This window comes from Mus caroli, unplaced genomic scaffold (genome assembly GCF_978045245.1).
Source record: "Mus caroli unplaced genomic scaffold, Mus_caroli_1 scaffold_12, whole genome shotgun sequence".
NCBI classification, from domain to species: Eukaryota; Metazoa; Chordata; class Mammalia; order Rodentia; family Muridae; genus Mus; species Mus caroli.
This window is the reverse complement of record NW_028227267.1, coordinates 23759249-23787181: the sequence shown is the minus strand read 5'-3', so window position 1 is coordinate 23787181 and position 27933 is coordinate 23759249. Positions and strand designations below refer to the sequence as shown.

At 45.5% G+C, this 27933-nt stretch overlaps 2 protein-coding genes across 11 annotated transcripts in view; both read right to left on the bottom strand.

Annotated features, from left to right (window-relative positions):
- The window catches only part of Stimate (STIM activating enhancer), a 50579-nt gene extending 32222 nt beyond the window's left edge, over positions 1-18357 (bottom strand). Inside the window, exon 1 of the mRNA XM_021182446.3 lies at positions 18079-18357. Within this exon, the coding sequence (XP_021038105.1) occupies positions 18079-18238 (160 nt within the window). The 5' untranslated portion in view covers positions 18239-18357. The remainder of the gene's footprint in view (positions 1-18078) is intronic.
- A 5872-nt stretch (positions 18358-24229) lies between these two features.
- Sfmbt1 (Scm like with four mbt domains 1) overlaps positions 24230-27933 on the bottom strand; it is a 104801-nt gene continuing 101097 nt past the window's right edge. For all 10 annotated transcript variants that reach the window (XM_085828501.1, XM_085828493.1, XM_085828496.1 and 7 more), the window contains 2 exons: positions 26799-26927; positions 24230-25987 (listed from right to left, as the gene is read on the bottom strand). In XM_085828501.1, coding sequence (XP_085684627.1) covers positions 25847-25987; positions 26799-26927 — 270 coding nt within the window. In that variant the 3' untranslated portion in view covers positions 24230-25846. The remainder of the gene's footprint in view (positions 25988-26798; positions 26928-27933) is intronic.

Here is a 27933-nt window from a genome sequence, read left to right as displayed (position 1 = left end):
TGAAAAAGGATCCACATGTGGCAAGGGCAAGAACAGAGCCAAAGAAAGCAGAATTAAAACTCACTGCCAAGAAGTAACCAAGCCATCTGTTATCAAGAATCAGAAGGGGTATCACTGGAGAGATGCTCACAGTTAGGAACATTGGTTGCTCTTGCAGAGGGCCAGAGTTTGGTTTCCAGCACTTACATCATGGCTCACAACCACCATAACTCCAGTTCCAGGAATTCTGACCTCTGTGGGCACCAGGGATGTAGGTGGTGCACAGACATAGATGTAGGCAAGACACTCACATATAAAATAAATCTTAACAAAAAAATCAGAAGGGGGGGGGCAGCACAAATCACTTACGTGCCCGCTGTGCAGTCTTGGGGACTTCCACTTGGATTTTCAGTACTCAGTGTAAAACTGTGGTGCCTTGATGTGTGGCTGTGACCTCAACTCTGTAGAGACATGTGGGTCCCTGAAGCTCACTGGCTGGCCAGCCAGCCCAGCTGAGTTGATGAGCTCCAACTGGAGTGAGAGATGTGGATGATGTGGAGAGTGACAGCAGAAGGTACCTAACTCTACACACACACACACACACACACATTCATTCATTCATTCTCTCTCTCTCTCTCTCTCTCTCTCTCTCTCAAGAATCAGAAGAGCCGGTGGTTGAATGAAGACCTATCAGAGCATCATCCTCTATCTTAAGGCAGAAAACATAGCCAGGCTCTGCACTGTACATAAAGTAAAACTTCAGCACTTGAGGGCTCTGGTGCTGCCTTTCAGTGAGAAATGAGTCCATCACGTACCCCTTACATGGAGAGTTGGAAACAAAGCCACAACTGAGTTCTTAAAAAACAAAAGTATACAAAGTCATTACACAGTGAATAGATTTTTTTTTTTCAAACACTGGACTCTGTTTGACTTCCACGTGTGACTCGGAGCCTGCAATCCAGCATGGACTGTGGAAGCACGGATTTCTTACCAGTTAAAGTATAAGCAGACAGCAGTCTGGAGGTTTGCTAGGATCAAGGCAAATCTAAGAGACAAATTATCCCAGGCTTGGAAGATGGAAGACATAGGCAGTGCTTATGCTGACGTAGATGTCTGCTGGTAAACCCGCCTTCCAGAGCATGGGAGGGTTGGCAATGGATCCAAGACTATACACTCCACCTTAGCTCTCACCTCCCCTGGAGGCAGACACACAGGTATTCAAGATCAGTTTCTGCAACAGAGCAAGCTGGAAGCCAGTCCCTTAAGAGAAGGAATGGGCAAAGGAGCGAGGGAGGAAGTTAATTCCTTCCTAATGTATATAACTTCTGAACATCACCGTGAGCTATGAGACTATAATTAAAAGCCTTAGGGGGGTCCAGTGGCTAAGATGGAATCAAAAGGCTGAATCACTTGCTTTGGGTAAAGAGGGACCAAAGGGCAAAGATGTATTTTTAAAATATTTATTTATTTATTTTTTTTATCTAATGTGTGTGTGCCTCAGGATACCAGAAGAGGGTGTCGATCTCCCAGAGCTGGAGTTACATGTTAGCTGCCTGATGTGGGTGCTGGGAACTGAACCCCAGACCTCTGGAAGAGCAGGAAGTGCCCTTCACTGCTGGGCTATCTCCCCAGAACCCTTAATCTGTTAAAAACCATTTCATCTTCATTCATGAGAGACATTTTTCACTGGATACAGAATCCCAGATCGACAAGGTTTTACTGGACACATCTGAAAGATGACCCTTTGTGTTCTGGCTTCTGGGTTAGTTATGTTTATTTCTCCGCATGTAAAAATCTTTTTCGGGCTTTTACAGTTTTTTTTTCCTATAACTAATCAACAACCTCACTTCACTGAGGCAGTGTGATTTTCTGTGTGTGTGTGTGTGTGTGTGTTTTGCTGGGGTTGGACCTGTGCGTTTATAGTTTCCAGCAACTCTGGAAAATGTTTAGCCATTATTTATTTTTTCACATAATTTTTTTCCCTGCTCTTTCCTTTTTCATCTCTTCTTGAAATCCCACCATGTCAGGCTTTTGATACTTTGTATGGACATCAGAGGTTTGTTTGGCTTCTTTCAGTCTGCCTTCTCTCTCTGTGCTTCAATTTATAAATTTCTGTTGTTACATTTTCTTTTTTTCTTTTTTCTTTTTTTTTTGGTTTTTTGAGACAGGGTATCTCTGTGTAGCCCTGGCTGTCCTGGAACTCACTCTGTAGACCAGGCTGGCCTTGAACTCAGAAATCCACCTGCCTTTGCTTCCCAAGTGCTGGGATCAAAGGTGTGCGGCACCACGCCCGGCTCTGTTGTTACATTTTCATGTTCAGTATCCTTGCCTACAGTCTAATTCTCTGTATGCGTGTCTACTGAATGTTCTGGAAAATTTATTTTCCATTCCAGAAGTTCCATGTGGTTCCCTCTAAAATCTTCCATTGCCCTCATTATGATCTGATTTCTCTTTAAAACCTTTAGCAGGGAGCAGTGGAGATGGCTCAATCTGTAAAGTACTTACTAGGCTAGGATGAAGTTCAGATCCCAAGCACCCAAGCAGAAGCCGCTGTGGCAGCCTGTGTCTGTAACCCCAGCACCAGGGGAGCAGAGAAGACAGATAGCTAGAACTCACTCACTAGCCAGAAAGCCTAGTCCAATCAATGAGCTCCAGGCTCAGGGAAAGACCCCGTCTCAAAAAAATAAAGTCCAGAGCAATTGAGGAAGACAAGTGATGTTAACCCTGGAATCTTACACATGTGTATCACACCCATGATCTCACATGTGTATGCACACCCATGATCACACATGTATATGCACACCCATGATCTCACATGTATATGCACACTCATGATCACACATGTGTATGCACACCCATGATCTCACATGTGTATGCACACCCATGATCACACATGTATATGCACACCCATGATCTCACATGTATATGCACACTCATGATCACACATGTGTATGCACACCCATGATCATACAAACTAGGTGTTCAGGCTTGCTAGTGCACTTGCTACTTGTTTCTAGTTATACTGGTTGGGTTTTCAAATGTATCATTTAGTCCCACACCTGCCACCCACCGCAAGGGCACCATTATCTTACCTGTTGTCATTATAGATTAGAATTCCCCTTTTCTAAGATTTCATATAATGGAGACACACTGTAGTTTTTTTCTATTTGGCTTCCTCTGCTCAGCATTTTCAACCAGGAGCATCAGCCATACTATGTGGCTTATTCCTTCTGGGTGCCAACTTGTATTCCATCATTCAGACATCCATGGTCATCTATCCACAAGTCCACATACACTTGGACTATCCCTCTTGCTTCATTGTTACACCTGTCCTCTTCCACTGAAGAACGGAGAGATAAAACTGCTTGGTAGTATAGGACATGGAATTTTACAAAACACTGGTAAGAGATTTTCCACGGTGTATACTGCTTTAATGTCCAGCTCTAATACATAAGTAGAAAAGGTCATATTCTTTTTATACTTGGTCAGTCTTTTTAATTTTTATTCAGTTGTGTGGGTGGATAATGGTATCTCATCAGTTTTTAATTAGAGTTTTCTTGACGACTAAGATCGTCTTTTCATATGCTTATTGGCTATTTGTGGACCTTCAGGAGAAATGACTATTAATAGCCTTTTCCTTATTTCTAAGTGTATCATCCCTTTTCACTGAGTTATAAGAATTCTTCATATGTTGAAGTTATAAGTGCTTGGTCAGATACTGATATTGTAAATAATTTCTCCTAGCTTATAGTTTACTTTTAAAAAGCGAATACTATTTCTGACAGTCTGTAAGTGTATTTAGAGGATTCTCTGATGTTTGATACATGTATACGATGTGGAATGATTAAGTCAGGCTAATTCTGCATCCATCATGTTCATTAATATATTTTCTAATAAGATTTAATATTTCCCCTTTAATTATTTTAAAATACAGATGTAATCCTTTTCTGAAATGCTTGAGACCAATGTTCCTGATTTTAGAATCTTTCAGATTTTGGAATATTTTCACATACTTCCTAAGCATTCGTAGCTGGAAATCTGAAACTTTGTTTTTTAAACGGTATGTGTGTGGGCGTTCAAGCCACAGTGTGTGAGAGGAGGTCAGAGCACAGCTTTGTGGATTCAGGCTCTCCTCCCACCTTCAAGTGTTCTGGGGATGGAACTCAGGTCCCCACACTGGTGTGGTACCCGTGTTTACCCACTGAGCCATCTTGGTGGAGAAAATCTGAAGCCTTTTTTTTTTTTTCAGTGTCATGCTGGATTTGGGCTAGAGATGTTCAATCTCTACTGAAAAGAATAATATGTAAATTATTCTTTTAAAATAAGTGTGTGTGTGTGCACACACAAGGTTAAAAGACAACCTTGTACAGCTGGTTCAAGGGATCAAATTCACGTCACCAGACGTGCATGACAACCATCTTGCTGGCCTCATCCAAATTAGTCTCCACTGTAGTCATCTGCACACCAACTTGAACCCTTTAACCAACAACGCCTCTGCCTCTTCCATGTTTTAAAGAATAGAAATTTTAAGCTGGGCATGAGGGGCACACACCTTTAATCCTAGCTCTTGGTAGGCAGAAACACAAACCTCTGTGGGCTCAGGGCTAGGTGGTCCACATAGCAAATTCCAGGCCAGCTGGGGTCAGTGTGACAAAACAAATAACAAAGGAATAGAAAGTTTAAATAAATTCTAATTTATCATTTTTAATAATAAGCTTTTAGGGTCCTCCCCCAAAAATCTTTGCCCATGGTCAGAATTCCTGTTTCCATGGTTTCTTCTAGACCTCTGGCTTCCATGGCTACATTCTGATCTGTAATCGATTTCTAGTCAACTTTAATGGGGCGCTACATCATGATTTCCTTTCCTTTCACCCAGTGTTTTTAGCTTACTTTTGTAAAAAAAAAATAGCTTTTGAGAAAGCAACTCATTACGTAGCTCAGGCTGGCCCAGCCTTGTGATCTTCCTGCTTCCGTCTCCTGAGTGTTAGAGGAATTCCAGTCCTGCCTACCTGCCATGGCTCTAATATCCAGGGAGATGAATCTGACTCGACTTCCATTTCAGAAGAGATTCTGATGGTGAGCAGGCCCTGCTGCTCACCCCACTTGGTCTATCATTAGTATTAGACCCTATTCTTTTCATCCAATCACATTTCAGCATGTCTGTCCATGCTGCAGTCATGTCAAAGCAGTGAGGTCTCTTTATAAAAGCACAGAGTTTCCCAAAGCTAAATGTCTGTGGATTAACAGTGGGCAGTGCACTTGGAGAGGCCATGGGCACTCCACGCTCCTTCCTTCCTGCAGATGAGTCTTCCTCTGTATCCTTTGTCAATATCCTTGACAAGAAACCAGGAAACTGGGCAGGGGGGAGAGCTTGGTGGTTAAGAACACTTGCTGCTCTTCCAGAAGACCAGAGGTCAGTTCTCAGCACCCACGTTTAGCAGCTCACAATCATTAGCTACAATTCCAGGGGTTCCGATGCCTTTGGCCTCTGACAATACCTGCCTTCATGCGCACATCTGCACACCACTGCTCCCCAACACACATTAAAAAGAAGAAACCAGTAAACCTAAGTGATCATTTACTTCCCTGTGTTCTGTGAGCCACTTGAACAAATTAGCCAAACCTGATAGCAGGTTGTGTGAACTCCAATGTACAGTCAGTGACCCAGGAGCACAGCTAAAACAACCTGAGGCTTGGACTGGCAGCTAAACAAAGAAAGATGGTCTTAAAGACATCCGTCCTGCAGGACCAGGCACGAAGCCTGAAGAGATAATGCCAGAATGGAATGAAATAGATGACACTGCACAGGTATCTGCTACTGCAGAGTTGATGATGGCTTGTTAACTGACTAAGAGAAATTCTAGTTTGTCTCTCTTGCCTCAGGGAAGGAGTTATTAGCCAAGAACAGTGAAAGAAACCCCTCACTTCTGGGGTCAGCAGTAGTCCACACTGTGAATGTGTGGCAGAGGAAAGTGAGTTTTGTTTCTTTAATACATGTATAAAGGCTTCTTCTTTTAAGCTATGTACTGTTTGCCAGAGCTAGACACTCAGGCATCGCTCCTCTGAGGTACTTACTCAATGCCTCAGGTGTTAAGACCTCTCCACTATAACCACAAAGAGCTCGGGTGTCCCTTGGGTCCTGCAAACTGCTCAAAGCGTAGCAGCTGCTCTTCCCCTTCTTCCCAAGCTTCACCCCAGCCGTCAGAGGTAGGTAAGTCTATTCCAAGAGTCTTCAGGGAACCAGGGGCAGATGTCTCCAGCTTTTCCTGGGCAGCTCCTTTTCCTACACACTGTCTCCTGCAAATTCCAGCTGCTTCTGTCTCCTCAACTTGGCCTTCCTAATCACACTTTTGGCTATGTGTGGGTCTTCGCTGCTCTTAAATGTAGACATAGACTCCAGGCAGGATGCTGGGGGAAGACTCCATGGCTCACCTCCTTATCTCCTTCCCTTGGAGAATGCTGTCCCAAGTAACTGTCGTTCAAGAGCAAGAGTTTTGTATGTCTTGGCCTACTTTCTGGTTGCTTATAGGAGAAGGATAGGTCACTCTTTCATAAGCAAAAGCATTTATCTTTGCACAGGATCAAGTCCAATCTACCCACGGTAGAAAGACCTCTCTGGTCGGTGACCCAGCCCTATTCTTCTCCACGTTGTCCATCATACCTAGAAAACACTGCTGCTGAGCTCAGTGGAAACCCAGGGGGTCGTAGATAACAGGACCAGATGATGCTGAAGATCTACTCACAGAAGACACAGGGCTCTCAGTTAGGAAGTGGCATCCTGTGGTGTAGACACAATGGTCACCGCACACACCAGGCCACGAGGCAGGCCTAGAGCTGGACTAAGAGCCATCAGGTTTGAGTCACAGTCTTGTCAGTAAACATGAATTGTTTGGCACCTGTTTTCCCACATGTGAAGCAGGCTACTATAAATATCATCCAAGAAGGCTCACATATGGAGGAAGGTACTTACAGGCCCCAGGTCCCAGTGAGTCCTCTACACACAGTTACCAGCTCAAACTGGCCACAACGCCTTCACTCTTTACTTGTGATCTTAACTGCCTCACCATTGAGGCTTTGTGAGAACACTGACAATCAGATCTGTATTTACAGTTTTAAAATCTCACTTGGGGCTAGGGCTAGGAGCGGGTGTGTAGCTAAAGGGTACAGTATCTGGTCAGCACTGACTGGCTCACTGGGTTCAACACTCAGATCCTAGCACCCCAACACACTAAGTAAGTCTCTCTAAGTTCCATGTTAATTACACAGAGAGAGACTTCACAGCCGACAGACTTAGAGGCATCATCAAATTACTAACGAACCAGTGCTGGTGCCTCAGATTAGGACCAGGGAGATGCTAACATCACTTATGTGGCAGCTCTGCTCCAAACATGTAAGGCAGAAGCTATCACAAGCAAAATGTAGCCCTGTTAGCAGGACAGAAGAGTCATGACAGCATCAGGGTGACTCAGAAGTGTAACTATGGGGCTAGGGAGACAGTTCAGTGGGCAAACTGCATGCTGCACAACAAGCACAAGGACTCCAATTCAAGCCCCAGAACTCATGGAAAACCCCAGGCCTGGCAGCATTGTTTGTGGCTCCAGCACGGAGAATCTGAGACAGGGGGATACCTGGAGCGTGTGGGCCAGCCAACTTGGCCTATCAGCAAGCCGTAGGTCCAGTGGAAGATCTTGTCTCAAGGAACAGGGTGGCCAGCTCCTGAGGCCCATCATCCAAGGCTGACCTTGGGCCTCTACACACACACACTGTAGACAGAGGAAGAGAAACAGGCACAGGACAAAGAAGCGTGCGTGGGGGTGAGGGGAGGAGCCAAGGATGGGTGTAACAGGTACAGGGGCAGCCCCTGCATGTCAGTATCTGCTAACAGGGCAGCTAGCAGGGAAGACTGCTGGCTACAGCACCTGCAGCTCAGAAAGCGCTGCTAAGAGGTCAAGGTCACAAGCCTGGCCATCCTGACAGCTACCAGGACACCATCCTCATGTAGCCTGAGCTCCTACCATAACGCAACGGCAGCTGTGGCCCGTGACGAGTCCAGCAGTTCCCACGCCACAGAGCAGCAGGGGCTGGCGAATGCCTCAGGTGGCGCTCTTCCATTTACCCTCTATGTCCTGATGCTTTATGTCATGCCAGAGCAACAGTCATCTGCTGCTGTCCACGTGGGCCTGGTCCCAGGACCTCCACCACTGGACAATGAGATCACACTCTAGACAGCCACAGCTGGGTACGGTGGCACCAGCACTTGGGGGGCTGAGGTGAAAGGACTTCCCTGAGTCTGAGTTACACAGCCAGCATCAGGCCAGCCAAGCCTACAGAACAAGAACAAAGATAACAGCTGTACTCCGAGTTCTGTTGCATCCATTCCAGTGACACCATGCCCAGCTGTAGCATTCTTGTTGGCTGCCCCTGAATATTCCCCACTGTTTCTCCAGTGCTTTGGGGTATTAGTTATTTTCTTAAACACATCCTGGGGGAAATCACTCTTAGTTAAACTAATAGACTTTTTTTTTTTTTTTTTTTTTTCCGAGACAGGGTTTCCTGGAACTCACTCTGTAGACAAGGCTGACCTTGAACTCAGAAATCTGCCTGCCTCTGCCTCCCAAGTGCTGGGATGAAAGGTGTGCACCACCACTGCCTGGCTACTAATAGACATTTAAAACTACCTTTGTTTACTCTAATTTCATGTAACAGAATTAGAATGATTTTGCACCCAGCCCCACGCGTGCTAGCTCTACCACTGAGCCAAATCCCATCTGTAAATCAGAGTTTTGGACAAAGTTAACAGTTTTCAACACTGTGACTGTAGGAACCGGGTCTATTCCTTTCTCTGGCCCCTCGTGCTCATCCTACTTTGGGGAAGCCGTGAGCCAATAACTTAGACTTGCAGTCTGCAGTCTGCAGCAGAGAGCCACACGTGTGACACACGTCTCCCATACTCCTCTCTCTAGATGAACACAACGGTGGGCACAAACGGCCTTGCTGCAGTAGCCGACAAGTATTTCATCCCGAGTATACTGCTCAGTACAAAGACCTCTCGAAGGCTTCGGCTACCTCAGCCAGGACATTCACATTCAGGATCTACGCAGCAGGACAGACTGCGGCTGCTGGGTTTCAGCTCTCTGAAAACGCACTTACTGCCTTCTCTCTCTCCATCAGTTCTCATGACACTGAAGTGTCTTCTAGGAAAGTGGAAAAGCCCATGAAGATGAGTTTAAGAGGCCTAGGAAAGCCTGAAGCCTAGAAAAATATTGGAAGGAGGAATTATTTAGGGACACAGCTATAAAACAGGTTTTGGGCCCACGTGTGACCTGGCCTGTGCATATAACTGTGAATGAAGAAATAAGAAACTGCACAAGAGCTCCTGATACTCAGCAACGGGCAAGGATAGGAAAAATAACAACTGTCTGTACCAAGTCTTTATGGGGGCCAATGCCGTATCCACCAGGGAACTGGAGATCTGTACCACACCTTTAAAGAAGTGTCAGAGCTGACAGGAAGACGGGGCGGCAAATCCCCAAAAGCTCTCGTCTTCCTCGCTAGTTCCCTTTCTGTGTGATACCTATTCCCCCTGCAATGGTCATAATGAACTCCCTACTCCTTTCCAAAAGAGCTTGACAGGAAGGGACCTGTGCCATGCACAAAGTAGCCTTCAGAACGAAAGTCCCAGAAGCCAAATGGAATGGAAAGGAGACAGCCTATTGATAACTCAGGGTTTCAGAACTCAAGGGAGAAGGCCTGTTCTCCTGGACACTAAGGCCCAGGATTCCAGAATTTGCTGACAAGTAGAACTCTCGTTTGGAGACATTCCAAGGCAAAGGCCAACCCTACCAATGTCTGGGGCCATGCTTACAGGGTGGGCAACAGCAGTTCCCAGAACTTGCACTACCTAGTAAGATTCTCTGTGAGCGCCAGGCAGTGGTGGCGCAAGCCTTTAATCCCAGCACTTGGGAGGCAGAGACTGGCGGATTTCTGAGTTCAAGGCCAGCCTGGTCTACAGAGTGAGTGCCAGGACAGCCAAGGCTACACAGAGAAACCCTGTCTCGAAAAACCAAACCAAACCAAACCAAACAAACAAAAAGATTCTCTGTGAGCACCCCCGGAAGGTGCCCAGAATCAGGGCTAGAATGAGAGAGGAAAGGAGACTGCTGGCGTGGTTGTGTGCACCTTTAACCCTGGCGTTCTCCAGACAGAGGCAAGAGACAGCACAATTGACAAGCTGCAGGCCAACCAGAATTAGAGAAGACCACACCTCAAAACAAAACAAAAAACAAAACCTAGGGCTGAAATGCCTACTTTCCCTAAGCCTCCATGAAAGTGATGGATAATCAATAAAAGCCAGTTAACAAGGCCCCTCCCCTGGGTTTCGCTTTCCGGAGCTGGATTTCATGGTTCTGCTTATTGACTGTGTGACCCCGCGTAAGCGTCTCTATAACTCAGTTTCCACATCTATAAGGAGGTACAAACAAGTATTTGGGTGGCTGTGAGGATTAAATGTCTTCCAATGCCATATCTGCCTGCATGTCACCACCATCTATGCTAGAGCACAGATGCGACATGCTGAGGCTAGGATAGCCCTTTGTTAAGTTCTGACAGTCCACCGTTCTCATACTCGGGGACGGAGAGGACACTGCTCTGTTACTGTGATCTTAAGGCAGCTTCCTGTGTAAGGCACACGCTGAACAGATCCAGTGATTCTCAAACAAGGACAACTGTACTCCCAAAGGACACTTGGCAACGTCTAGAGATATTTGTAATGGCTGTCACGATACAGGGGTTACTACAGTGTCCAGTGGGCACAGGCCAAAGATATTATAAGTGCCCTAGAGTTCAAAGGACAGGTCACCACCACAAAAATTAATATGATTCGAAATGCCAATAGTGCTAATGTAAAAAAACTGTGGGACAGAAGGATAACATGTTACCAGTGGGATAATCTCAGAGACTGACTATTTCTATGCACGGAATAACATACAGGAGAAAACTCAATCACTAACAGCCACAGAGCACAAAGCAAATGGCTATGAATTCTGGGTTCAAAATAGGTGTCCATAAATCACACAGCGCTCTGGAAATTTCTTTCTCACCAGTTAGCAACTCCTGTAATCTCTTCATTTGCTGTTCAGATACCAGACCTCAGACCTCAGAAAGGAAGACCACCACCTCCTAAGGGCTAAGGAAACATTCACAAATGCAAAATGTAGCTCAACATGCATGAAGTAATTTGTAAATCACTTCAGATGTATTTTTGTAAATATTCATAAAATACATCTTATAGGTTTCCATCCTCCTACACTTGGCTTATTTGAGACAGTTTTACTATTTAGCCCAGGTTAGCTTGAGGATAAGCTCTTCCTGTCTCAGCTTCCCAAATGTTAGGACTACGGGTGTGAGATCCTATGGCCAGCTCCACATTCAGGCTCATCTACACTGGGGGCTCCAGGTCTCATCACAGAGCCCTGACTGGCTTAAGACTCACTGTGTAGATGAGGTTGGCTCCAAATTCATGTTTTTAGTGTTATCAATTATCACAAGATAATTTAAAGTGACAGACAATATGTTGGACAAGAAAAGAAAGAAAACCACGCTGAGCAGCATTGTGGTACACCCGTGTCACCTCAGCACTCAAGAAGTCAAGACAGGGAGACTACCACCGTCAGGGCCACATAGTGAGCCCTGTGTCAGAAACCAGAGTTGGGTAGGGGAAAGATGAAGAAGAAAGAAAAAAATCGGAGAATAAAGAGCCAAATCTGGAATAAAGCGGCCCTGCACAGAGAGCTGTCGGTGGCTGTGAGAGGAACAGAGAGGACAGAGAGCTGTCGGTGGCTGTGTGAGAGGAACAGAGAGGACAGAGAGCTGTCGGTGGCTGTGTGAGAGGAACAGAGAGGACAGGCAGGAGCGGGAAGAACACAAGAGTACTTAAAAGTTCAAGGGGCTGGGATCTCTGCTCTGCATCTATTAACATGAAGGCACAAGATCAAGTTCCTTGCTTACAAAGCAACAACAAAACCTCCTTGCTTCGGGATTCCTGTGAGCATATCAAGCGCTCAGCACCACAGCCAGCAGAGGGGCCTCAGGGAGGACAAACTGCAGGAAAGAGGCCAGTCCTAGGGACTCTACAGCCACCTCCCAACAAGAGCCCGGGCAAGATCAAGCCCATGAGGAGGAGGCAGGTTTGTCACCTGGAAGTTGTTTAGCCCTGGAGGACTCCCTGCTCCTGAGGCCCCCTGAGGCATCCCAGGTAAAGAAAACACAGGAAAGGGTTGCATAGGACAAGTATGACATCTACTAAAACCACAGCTCTGGGAACACTCTCATTCAGAATTTACACTGACCTTGCTGGTAGGGGAATAGGTTTGTTTGCCTTTTAAATTTTTTTGTATTATGGACTCTATGAAGAGGGCTAAAGGTCCTTACACTGTTTAATGTAAGGACGGTGTGCAAACAATGAGGGTAGAGAGGCAAGTTCTTAACTCCATTCATAAAACCATGTGTAAGCACTGCTCTTCCCTGGGACTTGTGAACGCACAGAGGAGGAGGATGGCATCATCCTGGACCCCGCACCCACAGAGAGCCATATGTGTCCCTACCACCGATCCTTGACAACTTCCAATCCCCACAGGCCCAGAACAGAGAAATTACCATTGCCATCTTCCGAGGAAGGCAAGTGAGGCTTTGAGAACCACCTACATTGCTCAAGGACAGAAGACCCTGGATGTGGACTGCATCCACAGCCATGATCCTGCTATTTCTAACTTCAACACAACTTCATCTTCATGCAAATATTATACTAATTACAAAGGGTTTAAACAGACCATTAAAGCAGCAGAGGTCTGACAGGCCCCTACAGAGCAACACTTGGCCAGCCGCAGCATTTAGTAATTTTAAAAAATGCATTTGATGAGATTATTCTACAATTTGGACCATCCCCTAATTCATGAAACTCCAAATTAATAAACTTTTACTATAAATGAAGCAGCAGAATGCCATGGACAAAAGCTATCAAATAAATGAATATCTAGAAATCCAAGTCTTTGACTATGAACACCCAGAAGCAGCACGCTAACATCAGCCACAGCATAGGAGAGAAAAAGGCACGTCCTTCCTTTCCACAGGGAGAGGACAGAGTTAGTGCTGGGTGCTAGGCCCAGAGAGTGCAGCCTTTCCTACACCTCACAGTCCAGCTCCCAGAGAGGAAGGAACCTCTAGGTGAACGGTCACTAAGGAGCGGGGCTTTCACTCACTTAAGGCATCACAGTGAGAATGACACTTTTATAAGGGAAAAGTGAGAACATTTCCCACTCCTACCAAGAAGTAACTGGCCTTTCTCTTTCTTGGTTTATGTAGCCCTGGCTATCCTGGAACCCACTATGTAGACCAGGCTGTGCTCAAAAGAAGTCCGCCTGCCTCTGCCTACCCAGTGCTGGGATTAAAGGTGTCCGCCACCACTCAGTCAAGGACTTGCTTTTTCTAAGAGCTACAGCCTCCTGATATTGGTTATATGACTTTAATTGTTCCAAACTGGGGAAATACTGGGGTCAAAGACACAACACAGACCCCCAAGGATACACCTAGAGACCTGTAGAATGTGGGCACTTCAGTTACCAGGCAGGACTCTTCCAAAGGCCAATGTCATTAAAAACTCAAAGTGGGGCTGGAGATAGAGCGGAGGGGTAGACACTAGCCTGTCATGGTGAGGCCCAGGTTCAGTTTCAGCACGGCAACAGCAAAGTCCAAACCAAGAACAATGTATGGCCCTCTGCTGAGTCAGTTAAAAACAAAACAAAACACTTTAGCTTTAAAATAGATGGCACATGGGAAACTGTGAACACACAGTGACCATCAGATGGTTAGACAGAGGGGTTTTGTTTGTGTGCTTGTTTTCTTTTTGGTTTGTTTTTCCAGACAGGGTTTCTCTGTGTAGCCCTAGTTGTCCTGGAACTCATTCTGTAGGCCAGGCTGGCCTCGAACTCAGAAATCCACCGTATAGGGTTATCAATCCTCTTAAGTGTCCTTATTCTTAGGAGGAGGCTGAAGCATTGAAAGATAAAGCATGGTAGCAATTCCACCTCTTCTTCAAAAGGCTCAAAAAAAGAAAGCCACATAGAGAAAGCTTGACAAAGTGAAACGAGTTAGCAGGCAGGCATTTGCTGTTTTGGCATTCTTAAAGACGAAACTATGATGGGATCCAGAGAGGTGACCATGAGAAACAGATCCAGAGAGGTGACCGTGATAAACAGATCCAGAGAGGTGACCATGAGAAACACTGTGCCAATGGCGCACACAGGGAGGCCAGGTCTGTGGGAGTGAAAATTCTACACAGCCTTATCCGAGAGTAAGATAGCAACGCTGAACATAAAGACTTGAAGTTCCTAGCACGTATCCTTCTAACCATTCCTAGTAGAGTTACATGGCTTGTGATTTTGCTTTGGGTCACAGAAAAAAGCTACCACTTCTTAATGGCGGTGCCCTGTTGGTACCATACGGAGTCATTTCTAGTCATTTTTACCAGCTTGCTAGGTCCCTTATCTGCAACATGAAAACACACAGGCAGATTTACTCAAGCTGTTAAAATGCTTGTTTTGTTAAAAGCCAATTCTGTACACACTTCAGCTCAGAACCCTGCCTGTGCATGGTGAAGGAAGCTTGAGTTTGCTCTGCACTCAGTCCTGAGAGTAAACTCCCCAAACGCTAACACACACAGGCCAATGCCGACCTTTGGCTGACAGCTGGATGACTTTCCTACGCTGGAGTAGTTTGCCAAGCTTCTCAACTGCTCAGCTATGTTCTGCTGCAACTCTAGTCTGAGTGACACGCCATGGACTAGAAACAGGGACACCAAACAAGAAGAGCTGTTTGGCAGGCAGATCATGACAAAGCCTCTGGCTTCAAAGTCTCTATGTAGATGCCCAGAGGCCCAGTCAGTTTCATAACAACTCAGAAAACTCAAGAGTGGCTAGAAATTTTATAATCTGGCTTGAGTTTGCTGGGCACTCCTTAACAGGGGGCTCCTTAGCTGAAAGCTCTGGGAAGTCCACCTACTTTCTTAATTCACAAAGTGCCCATGAATACACCAGTAACTGGTGAACTCTAACAGTCTGCACGCTTATAAAGATAGCACGAAGATCAGGATACACACAGGACCTGGCATAGATGCCCTCAGCCCTCTAGTCTGAGTCAATGTGCAACTTCCAGATATAACACAAGGCGTCTACCAGAGTATCAGGGGAAGAGACACTTAGGAGAACCCAAATTCCCCCAGGTGATATGAAGATAATGTCCAAATTCTTCCTTTAGTACAACGCCCACCCACAAGGGTAGAAAACACAGCAACACGGGCAAAGTTATTTTATGCATAGGGAATGGAGAATAAACAGTAGATCTGTGGATGTAAAGGTAGAAGACCTCAGTCTGTCAGGCATAGAAGTGGGTCTATTATACTACAGCAAGAGCAGGCCCAGCAGGAAAACTGAAGAGTCCCTGTAGTCAGACCTGGGTTGGGACCCAAGAGAGGCACTGACTCTACTGCCTCAGGGCACAGGGTACCTCGAAGGGAAAGACCTCAGAGAGTACAGACAGCACTGTTGGTTCAAACTGTCCAGAAGAATGTGCCTGAAGACCATAAAGAGGGGACTGCCAGAGGAAGGTGCTTCCCCGCCCCCACTTCTTCAGGGACTTCCAGTTGGGCTCTGGCCCAGAGGGCTGGCCCTTGACTCCAGCAGCTCAGCCAGACATATTTGTGACCAGGAAGACAGAGTCTGACAGCGGCCAGATGTACTTCCCCAGCAAAAATCCAGTCCAAAAGCATAAATCGGCCCCTTAAGAATTCCTCCCTCAGCAGGGTGGTGGTGGCACACTTGGGAGGCAAGGGCAGGTAAATTTCTGAGTTCGAGGCCAGCCTGGTCTATGGAGTGAGTTCCAGGGCAGCCAGGGCTACACAGAGAAACCCTGTCTCAAAAAACCAACAAAACAAAACAAACAAAAAACCACAAAAAAACAAAACCCAAACCCCCAAAACCAAAATAGAATTCCTCCCTCCTCCTGGCTATTCAAAAGGGAAAAGCCCCACAGTTCTGTTTCAACAGGACCAAGAAATCTAAGCCATATGAAAGGTACTTCCCAAATGGGCTGCAGCCCAGGAGGCCTCCTGATCTAGTACAAAAGTCCTGCCACCTTGGCTTGCTCTACAGGAGAGACCCAGTTGTGGCCATCCCATCTCTTGTACATAACACTATCACTCACTGGCCCAGGGTCTTCTGCCATGATCATGAAGCCCTTCCATATTGAGCCTTTCTCTGCACAGGAATCGACTTTCTCACTTAGTATATGCTCGCAGGAAGTCCTAGCAACCCTGGGATGTGTGCATAAACTCAAGGAAGTGAGTCCCCGAAGACTTGCAGGGCCAGTACTACCACTCTGAACAAATCTACCCTGACAATTGTCATCGGTGAGCAACTCTGTCCTGACATAATCGCATGTCCCTCTCTGAATCACAAGTGAGCCCTGGGAGTCACACACACAAATCAAATCCATGAGAACAGTCAGCTCCACACTACAAAATCCCAGGTTTTGCATAATAAAAACGAAGCCTATAGTTTCTTGAAAAAAGACAGTGGCTGGAGGAGAGAAGAGTGGGAAGGAGCAGAAACCCATTAATAGTATCCTGAAAACACGGGCACAAAAGAATCTGCACCTGTCAGCAACCGATTCTGGTTAAGATGTCACAAACTATCATTGTGAGAACGCATTGGTTTCAGCAGAGAAAATGGCAAAGAAGCAGTGGAAAGTTGGGCACTTCTTGTTCAAAACCAAGCAGTCATAAAGAAATAGTGGTCAGAATCAGGGGCTATCCAGGGTCGCTTGAAGCCTGGGAGAGTTTGCCCAAAGAAACCTCTTGTTATAAATAAGCATCTGCATTCAGAGCTGCAGCAGGACCCCCCACCCCCAGTGAAGACTACATCCTGCTGGAACTCCCCATTCTGCCCACAGAGCACAGTTGTGAAGACATGTCAGTTTTGGAATTAATGCCTCTATATAATAGCTAGGTTATAACTCCTCTCTAACACATCACAGGGACACTCTCAGGTCTATGTGCCAAGAGACCTCCATCCTTTAGTGTCTCTGTGTGTGTATGTGCCCATCAGAGAAACAGCACAACCTCCCAACACAAGGGCAAACATGACCCTTCCTCCAACCCCCATTGGGCAACAAGGGCCATCTGTGACTTCCTTCTTTACTATAAAACTCCCCAAGAAGTGCCTCTGGCGACTTAGCACGGAGATTCTGAGACTTTCCCGGAGCCTCTAAGCCTCCTCCATCAAGTCAACCAGGAGGCTTGTCAGAGTTTCACGTAAAATGAGGAAATTTAAAAATGTAAATAACAAACGTGGTTTGGAAGAACAGCAAGCGGAAACTTCAGATACAACTTAATTGGGAAAGCTCGGGACAGAGCTGGACAGGTGAAAAGGGAGGCTGGGATGTGGTTATCCCAGCAGTCAGAGAGGATCTTCCTTGAACAATAGAGGGAGTAGGGCTGGGGGTCGCGCAGCAATGTGGGAGCACCGACTGCAGTGCCCCAACACTACAGGTGGGTGTGGGTGAGTCTCCACACACCCAACAGAGAGGGCAAACACTGGGAGTGAAGGTCCAGAGAGGAGCCCAGCATTAGGCTAGCAGAGACTTAAGGATGTGGGGGTCTAAGAGCCAAGGGGAGGAAGGCTACGAGTAGCCCCTGAGAAGAAGCTATCTTGGGGGGGGGGATCTCGGTCCATACCGAAAAGTGGGATAACCTTAATTTGCGATGGCAAAGTGGGAGGGGACCAGATTTAGGCTGGCATCAGACAAGAGGCAGGTCTAAGGTGGAGGTGGTGAGGGGCAGGGTCACTCCTGGCCAAAAGCTCTCAGCCCAGGGTCCCGGACTCCCTTCTAGTCTCGAATAACCAGCACTGTCTCGCGGGAGAGGGAGGCACCGCAGCCCAAGGGCCCGGTGCCCAGGCCGGAACTCTAAGGGCAGGAGGGTCCCCGGGGTGGGGCTGGGACTGCGGCGGTCGACGTGGGGACGGGGAGGGGCTGGGGTCCCGGACTCACGCATCAATGTGCTGAAGGCCACGACGCCGAGCAGCCCCTGCAGGAAGATGCCGAAACTGTGCATGAGCGCGCCGCTCTCACAGCGGCCCGCCCCGGACGCGACCGTGGAGGCCGGCCCGCTCGGCAATCCGCGGCTCACGTTCCCTCCCGGGCCTTGCATGGCGGCCTGACGGGAGGGCGCGAGAGGCCGCCGGCCTCGCTGCAGCCCGGGCCGCGCTGCCCAGCCGCGACCCCGGACCTGGAGCTGGGTGCCGGTATCTCAGCCCGCGGCCGCCTCCGCGCCGCGCGTAACCCGACGTCCGAGATCGTAGAGCTTGATTGGTTGAGCCAGGCGTGAGGCGGGCTTCGATTCCCTCCGGGGCGGGGCTCTAACCAGGGCTAGGGGCGGGGCTGGAGGAGAATCTCTGCAGGTAGGTAGAGCAGGTGAGCCAGACTGTGTGAAAGGAATCACCAGAGCCCCATGTTCTAGGTCATGAGAGCAGTGTCAGGGACAGTGATGGAGTCTGTTGCTAAATCCCTTTCCCCTCCAAGGCAAATCTATAAATGCCCTGGATAATTTCCTAAGAATACTCCTACATTCTGCCCTCAGACTCGGTTCACTACTTCGGAAGTGGAGTCCAGAACCTGAGGCAACATTATGCTAAAGCACGGTATTGAGTACAATAGTCTCAGCCGTCTGAGTCTTTTTCCCACGCCAGGGATTGAGTGTTCTACTTTCACGGTCAAAAGCCAGAGGATTCAATTCATTAATCAAAGCTCCAGCGTGAATCCCTGTCCCCAAACATAATTTGTGGGGGTTTTGTTTTGAAACAGGCACTTTCTTAACCTGGCTGTCCTCAAACTTAAAAGAAGGACCTAGAAACAACGATGGCCTTGAACTCCTGATCTTCACGCTCACGCACTCTAAGTGAATTATAGGTAGGTCTGTGACACCAGTCTGTCTGATTTTGCTATTTTGCTTGAGATCGGTCTCGTTGAATTGTCCAGGCTAATCTGAACCTCTGGACAAAAAAATGATCTTTCCACCTCAGCCTCCGAGGTAGCTAGGACTGCAGTTCAGTGCCACTACACTTGTCCCCCACCCCCCAGCTTTGAATGGTTACTTCAATCCAGCCACTTTTCGCTTTATAAAAGGGGTGAGTTTAAGTGCAAAGTCAACATGCACAAGTTCTTGCTCTGTTCACTTCTGAGATACAACTACAAATAGAACGGATTTTGTTTTGAGGCAGCATCTGGAACTCATTATGTAGCCCAGGATCTGCCCGACTTTCTCTAAAGGCATATGCCACCACACCCAGTCTGGTTTCATTTTTTTTTTTTCCTCCAAACTACCGGTGTGCACAGACTCCCATTTAAGTTTGTCTTACTACCCAGGCCCCTAGACATCTCTGTTGTCTCTCTAGACACCTCTTACTGGTGCCCTAGAGCTCTGACTTGTCTGCTGCATGTCAATGGACATGTGCATGGTACAGGTTCAACCTACACCAAGGTATCTTTTTGGAACAATAAATACTAACTCTAAAGACATTTCCTCAAGAAGTTCTAATTATCAAAGAGGACTAAATGCTTTCCAAAGTTTTTTGCTTGTTTTATTTAACAGGGATATAGACTCTGCAATCCATGGGAAATGCAATTCTGCAGCCTTTCTCTTACAGTCTCCTCACACACCGGTATGGATACTACTCTCTAGCCCTGTGCCATGAGCTGCTGCCCAGGCCGCAAGCCACCTGCCCACCCATCTCCACTGCACCTTCACCTTCTGTGTGCTCTGCTCCACCAGCACTTTCAGCTGTATGTATGTCGGTTCAGACAGCTAGGTCTCTTCCCCTGGTATGAGCTTCCTGAAGGCAGAGCTAGTGTTGATTCACTCTTGGGCATAGATTTGGCACAGCAAATGTAAATTTACCTGAATTTTAACTTATATATTTAATTTATTGAAATGTAAATTTATTTAAAAATTTTTATTGAAAAAGATTGTGAAACTAAATGAACGTATAAGGGCAATGTAAAGTCCCATCATTCCCTTTAAGTCCGAGAAGGACCCTAAACACTAAGCACTTGGCAGTTTCAGCTCATGTTCGGGGAGAACCAGAGGATCTATGTGTTAAAGCACGAGAGGCCGTGGCCGGGCACAAGATTACTAGTTGAAGACAGAGTTCATGAAAAAAAAAAAAAACTGCACACACAGCTGACAAAAGAAGTCTGGGAGAAATACTGCTCTGCACACTCAGGTGTGACATCTTTCTGCACACTCAGGTGTGACACCGCTCTGAACACACAGATATGACGACTGCTCTGCAGAGTCAGGTGTGACATCCCTCTGCACACTCAGGTGTGACACCGCTCTGCACACTCAGGTGTGACACTGCTCTGCAGAGTCAGGTGTGACACCGCTCTGCATACTCAGGTGTGACGTCCCTCTGCACACTCAGGTGTGACAGTGCTCTGCAGAGTCAGGTGTGACGTCCCTCTGCACACTCAGGCGTGGATGGTTCTCAGGCCTACAGAGTCTTCAGAATTTGAGAACAGAATTCCCAGGTCTTAGGGAATGGGAAGGATTCTGCTCACCTCATCTCTTCTTAGTAATTTGAAAAACAACAAACAAAATGAAACAAAACAAAGCCTATCTAAATCCAGAAGGGATAGACAGGACACCAAGGGGTAGAGGCTGGGATAGCTTCTAGATTTGTATTTAAGTAGGAAGGGCCTCTCTTACTCATTTCAGAAATGATTCTCTGAGGCCCTACTAAGAGTTTGGAAGAATGTACTCCAGCTAAAAACCTTTCTTACTGTAAAGTTAGCACAAATGAAGTTAGATTAATACCTTTCTCATAGCCACTTAAAACTGTCATATAACAAGTTTACTATAAACTTATTTGCTAAAAAGAAAGAAAAGCACGCATATATTCACTCAAAATAGTTTTGTTCTGTTTTTAATCCTTAAAAATTATACCATCAAACTTGATGGGAGTTATTTTAATAGGTATTCTTGTGCATATTTCTCCTTAAGTGTACTTTGTCTTCAATGCATAAAATTGTAAATTAAGAGGAAAAACAGCAAGCAGGAATGATACAGTGCCGAAAGCATCTCATTTTGTTCCAAACAAGCAACTTGGTTTGTTTTGTTTTGTTTTTTCTTTTTAAAGGCAAAATACATTAAACAAAGTGCATTACTTCCAAAGAGAGGGTACTGGAGAGAGGGCTAAGGATGGTGCTGGAAGCAGCCTGGAGTCCCATCCTGGCAAGCCCCTGATTGTCTTTAGGGGGAAAAAAAGGAGGGAGGTGGGAGGAAAACGTGAGCAGTTAAAACCCCAGAGATTCTCACAAAGGACTAGAGACTGCCTGCTTCTCCTCAGCCTCTGCTAATAATTGTGACTTGAGCTAGACATAGACAGAATGAGCCATCTAGGAACCCTTCTGCCTGAGTTTCCACATGAGAGCAGTTCCCCTCTCACACAAGTTCCCTCCCTCCCTCTCTTCCTTCCTTGCTTCCCCGTGGCACCACTCTGCACTTTACTGCTGGTAGTGACAACCCAACCGTCTGGTCAATCTGTTGCTTGTCTCTTTTTCACAACACTTCACCATGGTAGGTACCTACCACATCAGAATTGTCAGAAAAAAGCATTATGAGAGTTTTAGACCTGCTTTTTTTTAATCCCCCAACCTCCCCTACAAACCTTCACCCCGGTTTTGCTGGTTCTTAGAAAGTTTTGATTTCTTAAACACAGCAGCAAGAAAATCAGTATGTGCTGCATTGACACCCACTACCTGTGTGCCTAAGGCCGTTCCCAGAGCAAAGTCACCCATGTGGCTGAAGACAAGCAGTAAGGAAAACAACCCCAAACGAGTGCACCTGGAACCAGACCCATTTGGACTGGACTTTAAGTTTAGAGTTCTTACAACAAAACTCCAAGTTAATAGGTAGCTTATTAGAATAAATTCAAATTCCCCAAGTACATACATTCTCATACAAAGCAATCATCGAAGTTCATGAGTAAAACATTTAAAGTAAATAAAGCCAATAGCAGGAAAGTGACTATTACTTCTTGTTTGTACAGGAGGCTCTGTCCTTACAGAGTTTCTGAGCCAGCATCATGGTCATAAGACACAGAACTTACAAAGATCCCAGGACCAAAGACATCCAAATTTATAAAGGGAGCATCTTGTCTGCCCAAGTTCTCTACTTCACTTCATAAGAACACTTGGGAACTCGTGTGGTTTTCCACACACATGGAATATGCCCAGTATGTAAGGCAAGTCCACACTCTTGTTATTGCCAGTCTAACTTCTCTCCCAGCACTGTTGGCAATCACTCAAACTGGACAAGCTCTGGTGAGAGGTGCCAACTAAGAGTAAGTCCCAGTGACAGCTTTCATGATTTTACAAGTTGTTACACTGCTATTACCTTTCATTTAGACTCCCCCGATGTTCTGTGTCCCTTGGAAACAATGTTGGGCTGAGAGAAGTGGGATGTTTTCATCCCATTTGCCGTATTCAGGCATCACATCAGTAACTAAAGTGGTTCTAAAGAGCATGTGAAATGTATTCATATTCAAGTCTTCAGGCAGCTTTGGTCTAATGCCCTTTCCCTCAGTGAAAATACTTTTATTTCTCAAAGAGACATACAAAGGTCAAACTCTAAACTGGTTTTCTATGCCTGCCTCTTTTAAATTCAATAATAAATATTTACCAAGATCTTCATTTCCGGAGCTTGGCCAGTACCCTTCCTATACCTGTGTTATAAAAACAGGGAGCTGTATAAATTGTTAAAGAAAGGTTAAAGGTGTAATTAAAAGGCTCTATTAATGTATTCCCTGATGAAGATGTTTCACAATGGAAATCAGCAAATATAGTCAAAATCTCAGAGCCAATCTGCACATACAGTTGAAGGTTTCCCTAGAAGACCAATATAGCTGTAAAGTCTAGTTTTGGTTAGTTAAGTTTCCAGGTCTGGGAGGACAGTATAGTCCATTCATGTATTTCTAAGTTTGTCAACTCAAGTTAAAGATGGATCATAAAAAACTTGATTGCAGGCAAGCTATTGAGGACAACTGCAGGTGAACTCCACACACTCTCCTCACAGCATACCTTTAAAAAGCTTGAGGCTGGCTGTCTCAGAAACAGACTTACCATACAAATGTGCAACATAAGCCATTTACCCCAACAATGCAAGCTATTATCAAACTTAAAACATTCCAGCATCAGAAGCGAACCATCACTGCTACCCAGTCTAACCCCTGCCTCTTTGATAGATACCAGAAATAAAAACAGTTTTTAAAAAGGGCAGGGTCTCATATAACCCAGGCTGGCCTAGAATTCACTATGAGCCTCGTTTCCACTTCCCAAGCACTGGGATCAAAGGTATGTATCACCATACCCAGTTTGGGATTAGAATTTTATACTTTAAAAAAGTCCTCTGCAAAATTCTCATAGAATTATCCTCTTACTGTGAGAAGGGATGGGGTAGATAATTCTTTGATGTGACTGTCAAGTACACTGTATCCCAATAAGAGTGCCAACAAATATTTAGGGAAGCCCCCTCTTGTCTAACTCACGGCTGGTCTCTCTATAGGAGAAAGCAGAGACAGAAGAGTTATGGTGCCACCCCCCCCCCCCAAGCACCACCTGGGCGGGGTCATGTGCTTCCCCTTCAGGCACGATCCCTGCCAACACTAACAGTTCTACATTCTGTCATCTGAGTCAAGAAGAGAGTAAGCTACAGCCACTGCTGTCACCTTTCATTTACTAAGGTAACAATGTGAGATCCTACAGGCATAGGTTTTATGTCTTCACAAGACCCCCTTTGTATCGGTGACTCAGCTCCTGTGGTCTCAGGAGATTCTATCAAGAGAGCCACGGCTTGTCAGTCTGCCAATACTGTTTCCTAGTATCATGTGCGCTTCTCTTCATGGCAGGAAAGAATCACATTTTTAGAAATGGATCTCGAAGTAAGCTCAAATCAATGAAGCATTACTTAAACGAAGCTTCTTCCCAGTTATTCCTGTTGGTTCCCATCTGAAGGGCTACTGCTTTCAGCCTTGGTTAGATGGTTATCCAATGAAGAAGAGAATCCAGACGACAGACTTCCCCAGTGTCCATCAAAACAGGTGGGGGTTGAGTTGAGAAAAGAAAAAAAAATTCACAATTTAAATTTGTAATAATATTACCTTATATTTGTATACTTGTTCAGAAGTTACTCAGTTTGCAGTTTTAAAACATTTTCAATTCTTGAGGAAAAATGCTTAGGGTATAAATCTGTAGGAATTAGGGTAATCAAAAAATAAATAAATAAATAAATAATCAACAAGGAAAACAGCAAAGGAGGCAACTGTGTACACACGTCTTCCCTTACTCACAGCTGTGGCTGAGCAAGTGCTGTTCTTCTCTAGTAGCTGACAACGCCATTGTAACCTGGAGCCTCATGTCAACTTGAGTTTAATTAAAAAAAAAGAAAAACTTCAAAAGAATGAGCTACTGAGTGAGAATCTTCAGACTGTAATTACATTCAATTTAAGTTGGTTTAACTGAAGACAGGCATAAATGTGGCTAGACAGAGATTTCCAGACTCCTTAACCACCTCTCCCATCCAAGTACCAACCAGGCCCTGCTTAGCTTTCCAGAAGGGGTAAGATCTGGGACATTTGGGGTAGCATGTCATAGACACAACTACCTCTCAGTACTCATAACCGAGGACACTATTAAGGAACTTCATACTTTGTGCCATCCCCAAAGATACATTTCTGTGCTATGTGTCTACCTGGACATACCTAGAAAACCAGAAAAATGGGCTTTGACAGTGGGTCCAAAGAACACATACTGATTTTCACTGAGAGTAGAAACTCCAGAAATAAAACAGAGGTAGTTAAACAACTCTAACAGAAGAATAAACATAAAGTAAAGCCACTTAAATACTTTTCAGAACTAACAGGGAGAGAGTAATTACCCATTGGTCTTTGTAAAGCCACTTAACAATGGTGGCCAAAACAGGGTCATGATGGAGGACACAACAGTAGAATTCTTAGGACAAATTGGTTAAGGGACTGGTGGTGTAAGTGCCGACATGATATCTTTAAGAAAGCAGGCAGTGCCTTCTCTAATTTCTGTCATAGTTTTAGCATTCAGCTTAAAAATGGCATCATACAAAAAAATGTCACTCATGGCTGTAAGCGCAGTCATCAACAGAGGTAGTAAACCAAGGAACTCCTAAGAATAGATTTAAAATGGATCAAAGTGTGACTATACATTCAAAACCCTAGAGCCACTTAATTATCCCCAAATGAACTGCTTTAATTTAAAAAAGCTTAAAAACACAACAACAATGAAGCACTGATGTGCCTTAGGCACAGTCCCAACCAGTGCTGCCTTAAAGCTATGTCCTCTCTTTTCAAGAAAGAGAAAGCAGAGAACAGAGTCCAATCTACAGAGGGAAGGAACAGAATGAAAATAACCAAATTGGTGCTGTCCAGCTGTCACCATCATTCTTTGTTTTCAGGTCCCATTAACGGCAAGTCAGACTTTTACGGTTTTCTCACAACTTTTTTAAAACTGGAATCTTCTAAACAAAAGTCCATATTTCCACTGTAGGAGAGCCATTTTTGTGCTGTTTTTGCTTCCTCAGTGTGGGTCCTCCTTCCCTGAAAGTGCAAAGATAGCAAGCCACCACTTGCAGGCCGACAGGACAGCCCAGGACTCCTGCAGTCACCTGCAGAGCAGGGCGAAGGGTTTGCTGCACTGTGCTTCAAAGACCCAGCTCAGTCGCTCGTCCTTCTCAGTTGGCAAACTGCTCATAAAAAGCAAACTTGATTCTCTCTATGTGATGGCAAAGCTTGATGGCGGGGCCCAGCTTTAAGTCCATGCACTCTTGAACAGTGGGAAGGGTAAGGAGCAAAAGGGCCTGCCCGTCGATTTCCTGTAAGAAGAAAGAACAAAGGCTGTGATATGCACACAGTCAGACTCTCCTAGCATCAGCCCTCACAACTACAGTTCTGGGCCTCCCCACTACCTTCCCCTTTGAAAAGAGCCATAGTCTGCTAGCCAGAAAAGCCTTCAGGATTAGTAATAAATTTACCAACCTTGATACTCTCACCTATAGATTCTGCTCAACAGAGAGGCAGTACCTGAGGAGCCCTATAACTAATAACTAATTATGAAAAGAAAATACTTTTAAAGCACTCTATCTAAATCCAAAACTATCTGGAAATACTATAAAGTTGAATGTTCTCCTACCTTGTACAATTTATAAAAGAATTCAAAGATGATAGGGCCTGTTTTATTTTTGAGACATGGTCTTACTATGTAGCTTAGACTGGCTTCAAAGTCACTATGTAGTCTGGGCTAGTCTCCAACTTGTGAGCCTCTATCCCAACTATCCAGGTATGGGGTAACAGTCATAGATGTTGGTGTGTATGGAGCTACATCTGTCTGCCATGACTTTTCGTATTTCGCCATACCTGCATTAAAACTGGTCATCACTCTAGAGCCTCGATATTAGAGAAGATACATTTTTTAAAAAGCAGCAAATCACTATTTTATAAAAGATGGGATGATTAATACATGCTTGAATTTAAGTCACTTAGAGGACAGACTTAGATTCTGAGGGAACACAGCCATGCCCTTGTGGTGTAGGTCATGAGTGACAAAAGAGAACAGTCTTTTTTCCTTGCTATTTTTACCTATAATGTGCATAGTTCTATATCAAAGAGACATTTGTGTGTGATTACCTGATCAAGGAATATCCTTGCCAACGGAGCACAGTCAGTGGACCTGATGAACCGCACGACATCGGCCACACTCCACTTCAGTGGGTTACTGTCCAGGTGAAGCCTTTCATCAACTTCAATCCTTATTTCCTTCATTCGCAAGAGTGAGAGCAAACCAAGTGATGTAAGAACTCATATATTTACTACTCAGCTATTAAAAAGAATGAGTTTATGAAATTCCTAGCCAAATGGATGGACCTGGAGGGCATCATCTTGAGTGAGGTAACACAATCACAAAGGAACTCACACAATATGTATTCACTGATAAGTGGATATTAGCCCAAAACTTAGGATACCCAAGATATAAGATACAATTTGCTAAACGCATGAAACTCAAGAAGAATGAAGACCAAAGTGTGGACACTGTGCCCCTTCTTAGAATTGGGAACAAAACACCCATGGAAGGAGTTACAGAGACAAAGTTTGGAGCTGTGATGAAAGGATGGACCATCTAGAGACTGCCGTATCCAGGGATCCATCCCATAATCAGCTTCTAAACGCTGACACCATTGCATACACTAGCAAGATTTTGCTGAAAGGACCCAAATTATAGCTGTCTCTTGTGAGACGATGCCGGGGCCTAGCAAACACATAAGTGGATGTTCACAGTCAGCTATTGGATGTATCACAGGGCTCCCAATGGAGAAGCTAGAGAAAGTACCCAAGGAGCTAAAGGGATCTGCAACCCTATTGTTGTAACAACATGATGTACTAACCAGAACCCCGGAGCTCTTGTCTCTAGCTGCATATGTATCGAAAGATGGCCTAGTCGGCCATCACTGGAAAGAGAGGCCCATTGGACTTGCAAACTTTATATGCCCCAATATAGGGGAATGCCAGGGCCAAAAGAATGGGAATGGGTGGGTAGGGAAGTGGGGGGGGCGCTATGGGGGACTTTTGGGATAGCATTGGAAATGTAATTGAGGAAAATATGTAATAAAAAAATATTAAAAATGTCTCCCAAAGAAATGAAACCCCCTCCACGGCAGGGCTCAGCGCAGTCCTGAGACTCACATTCCCCACTCCCGGTACTCGCTTGCAGACTGGTTTTTTCCCAGCAAAGAAGACAAGAAGCTCACATGCATTAGTTATTTGG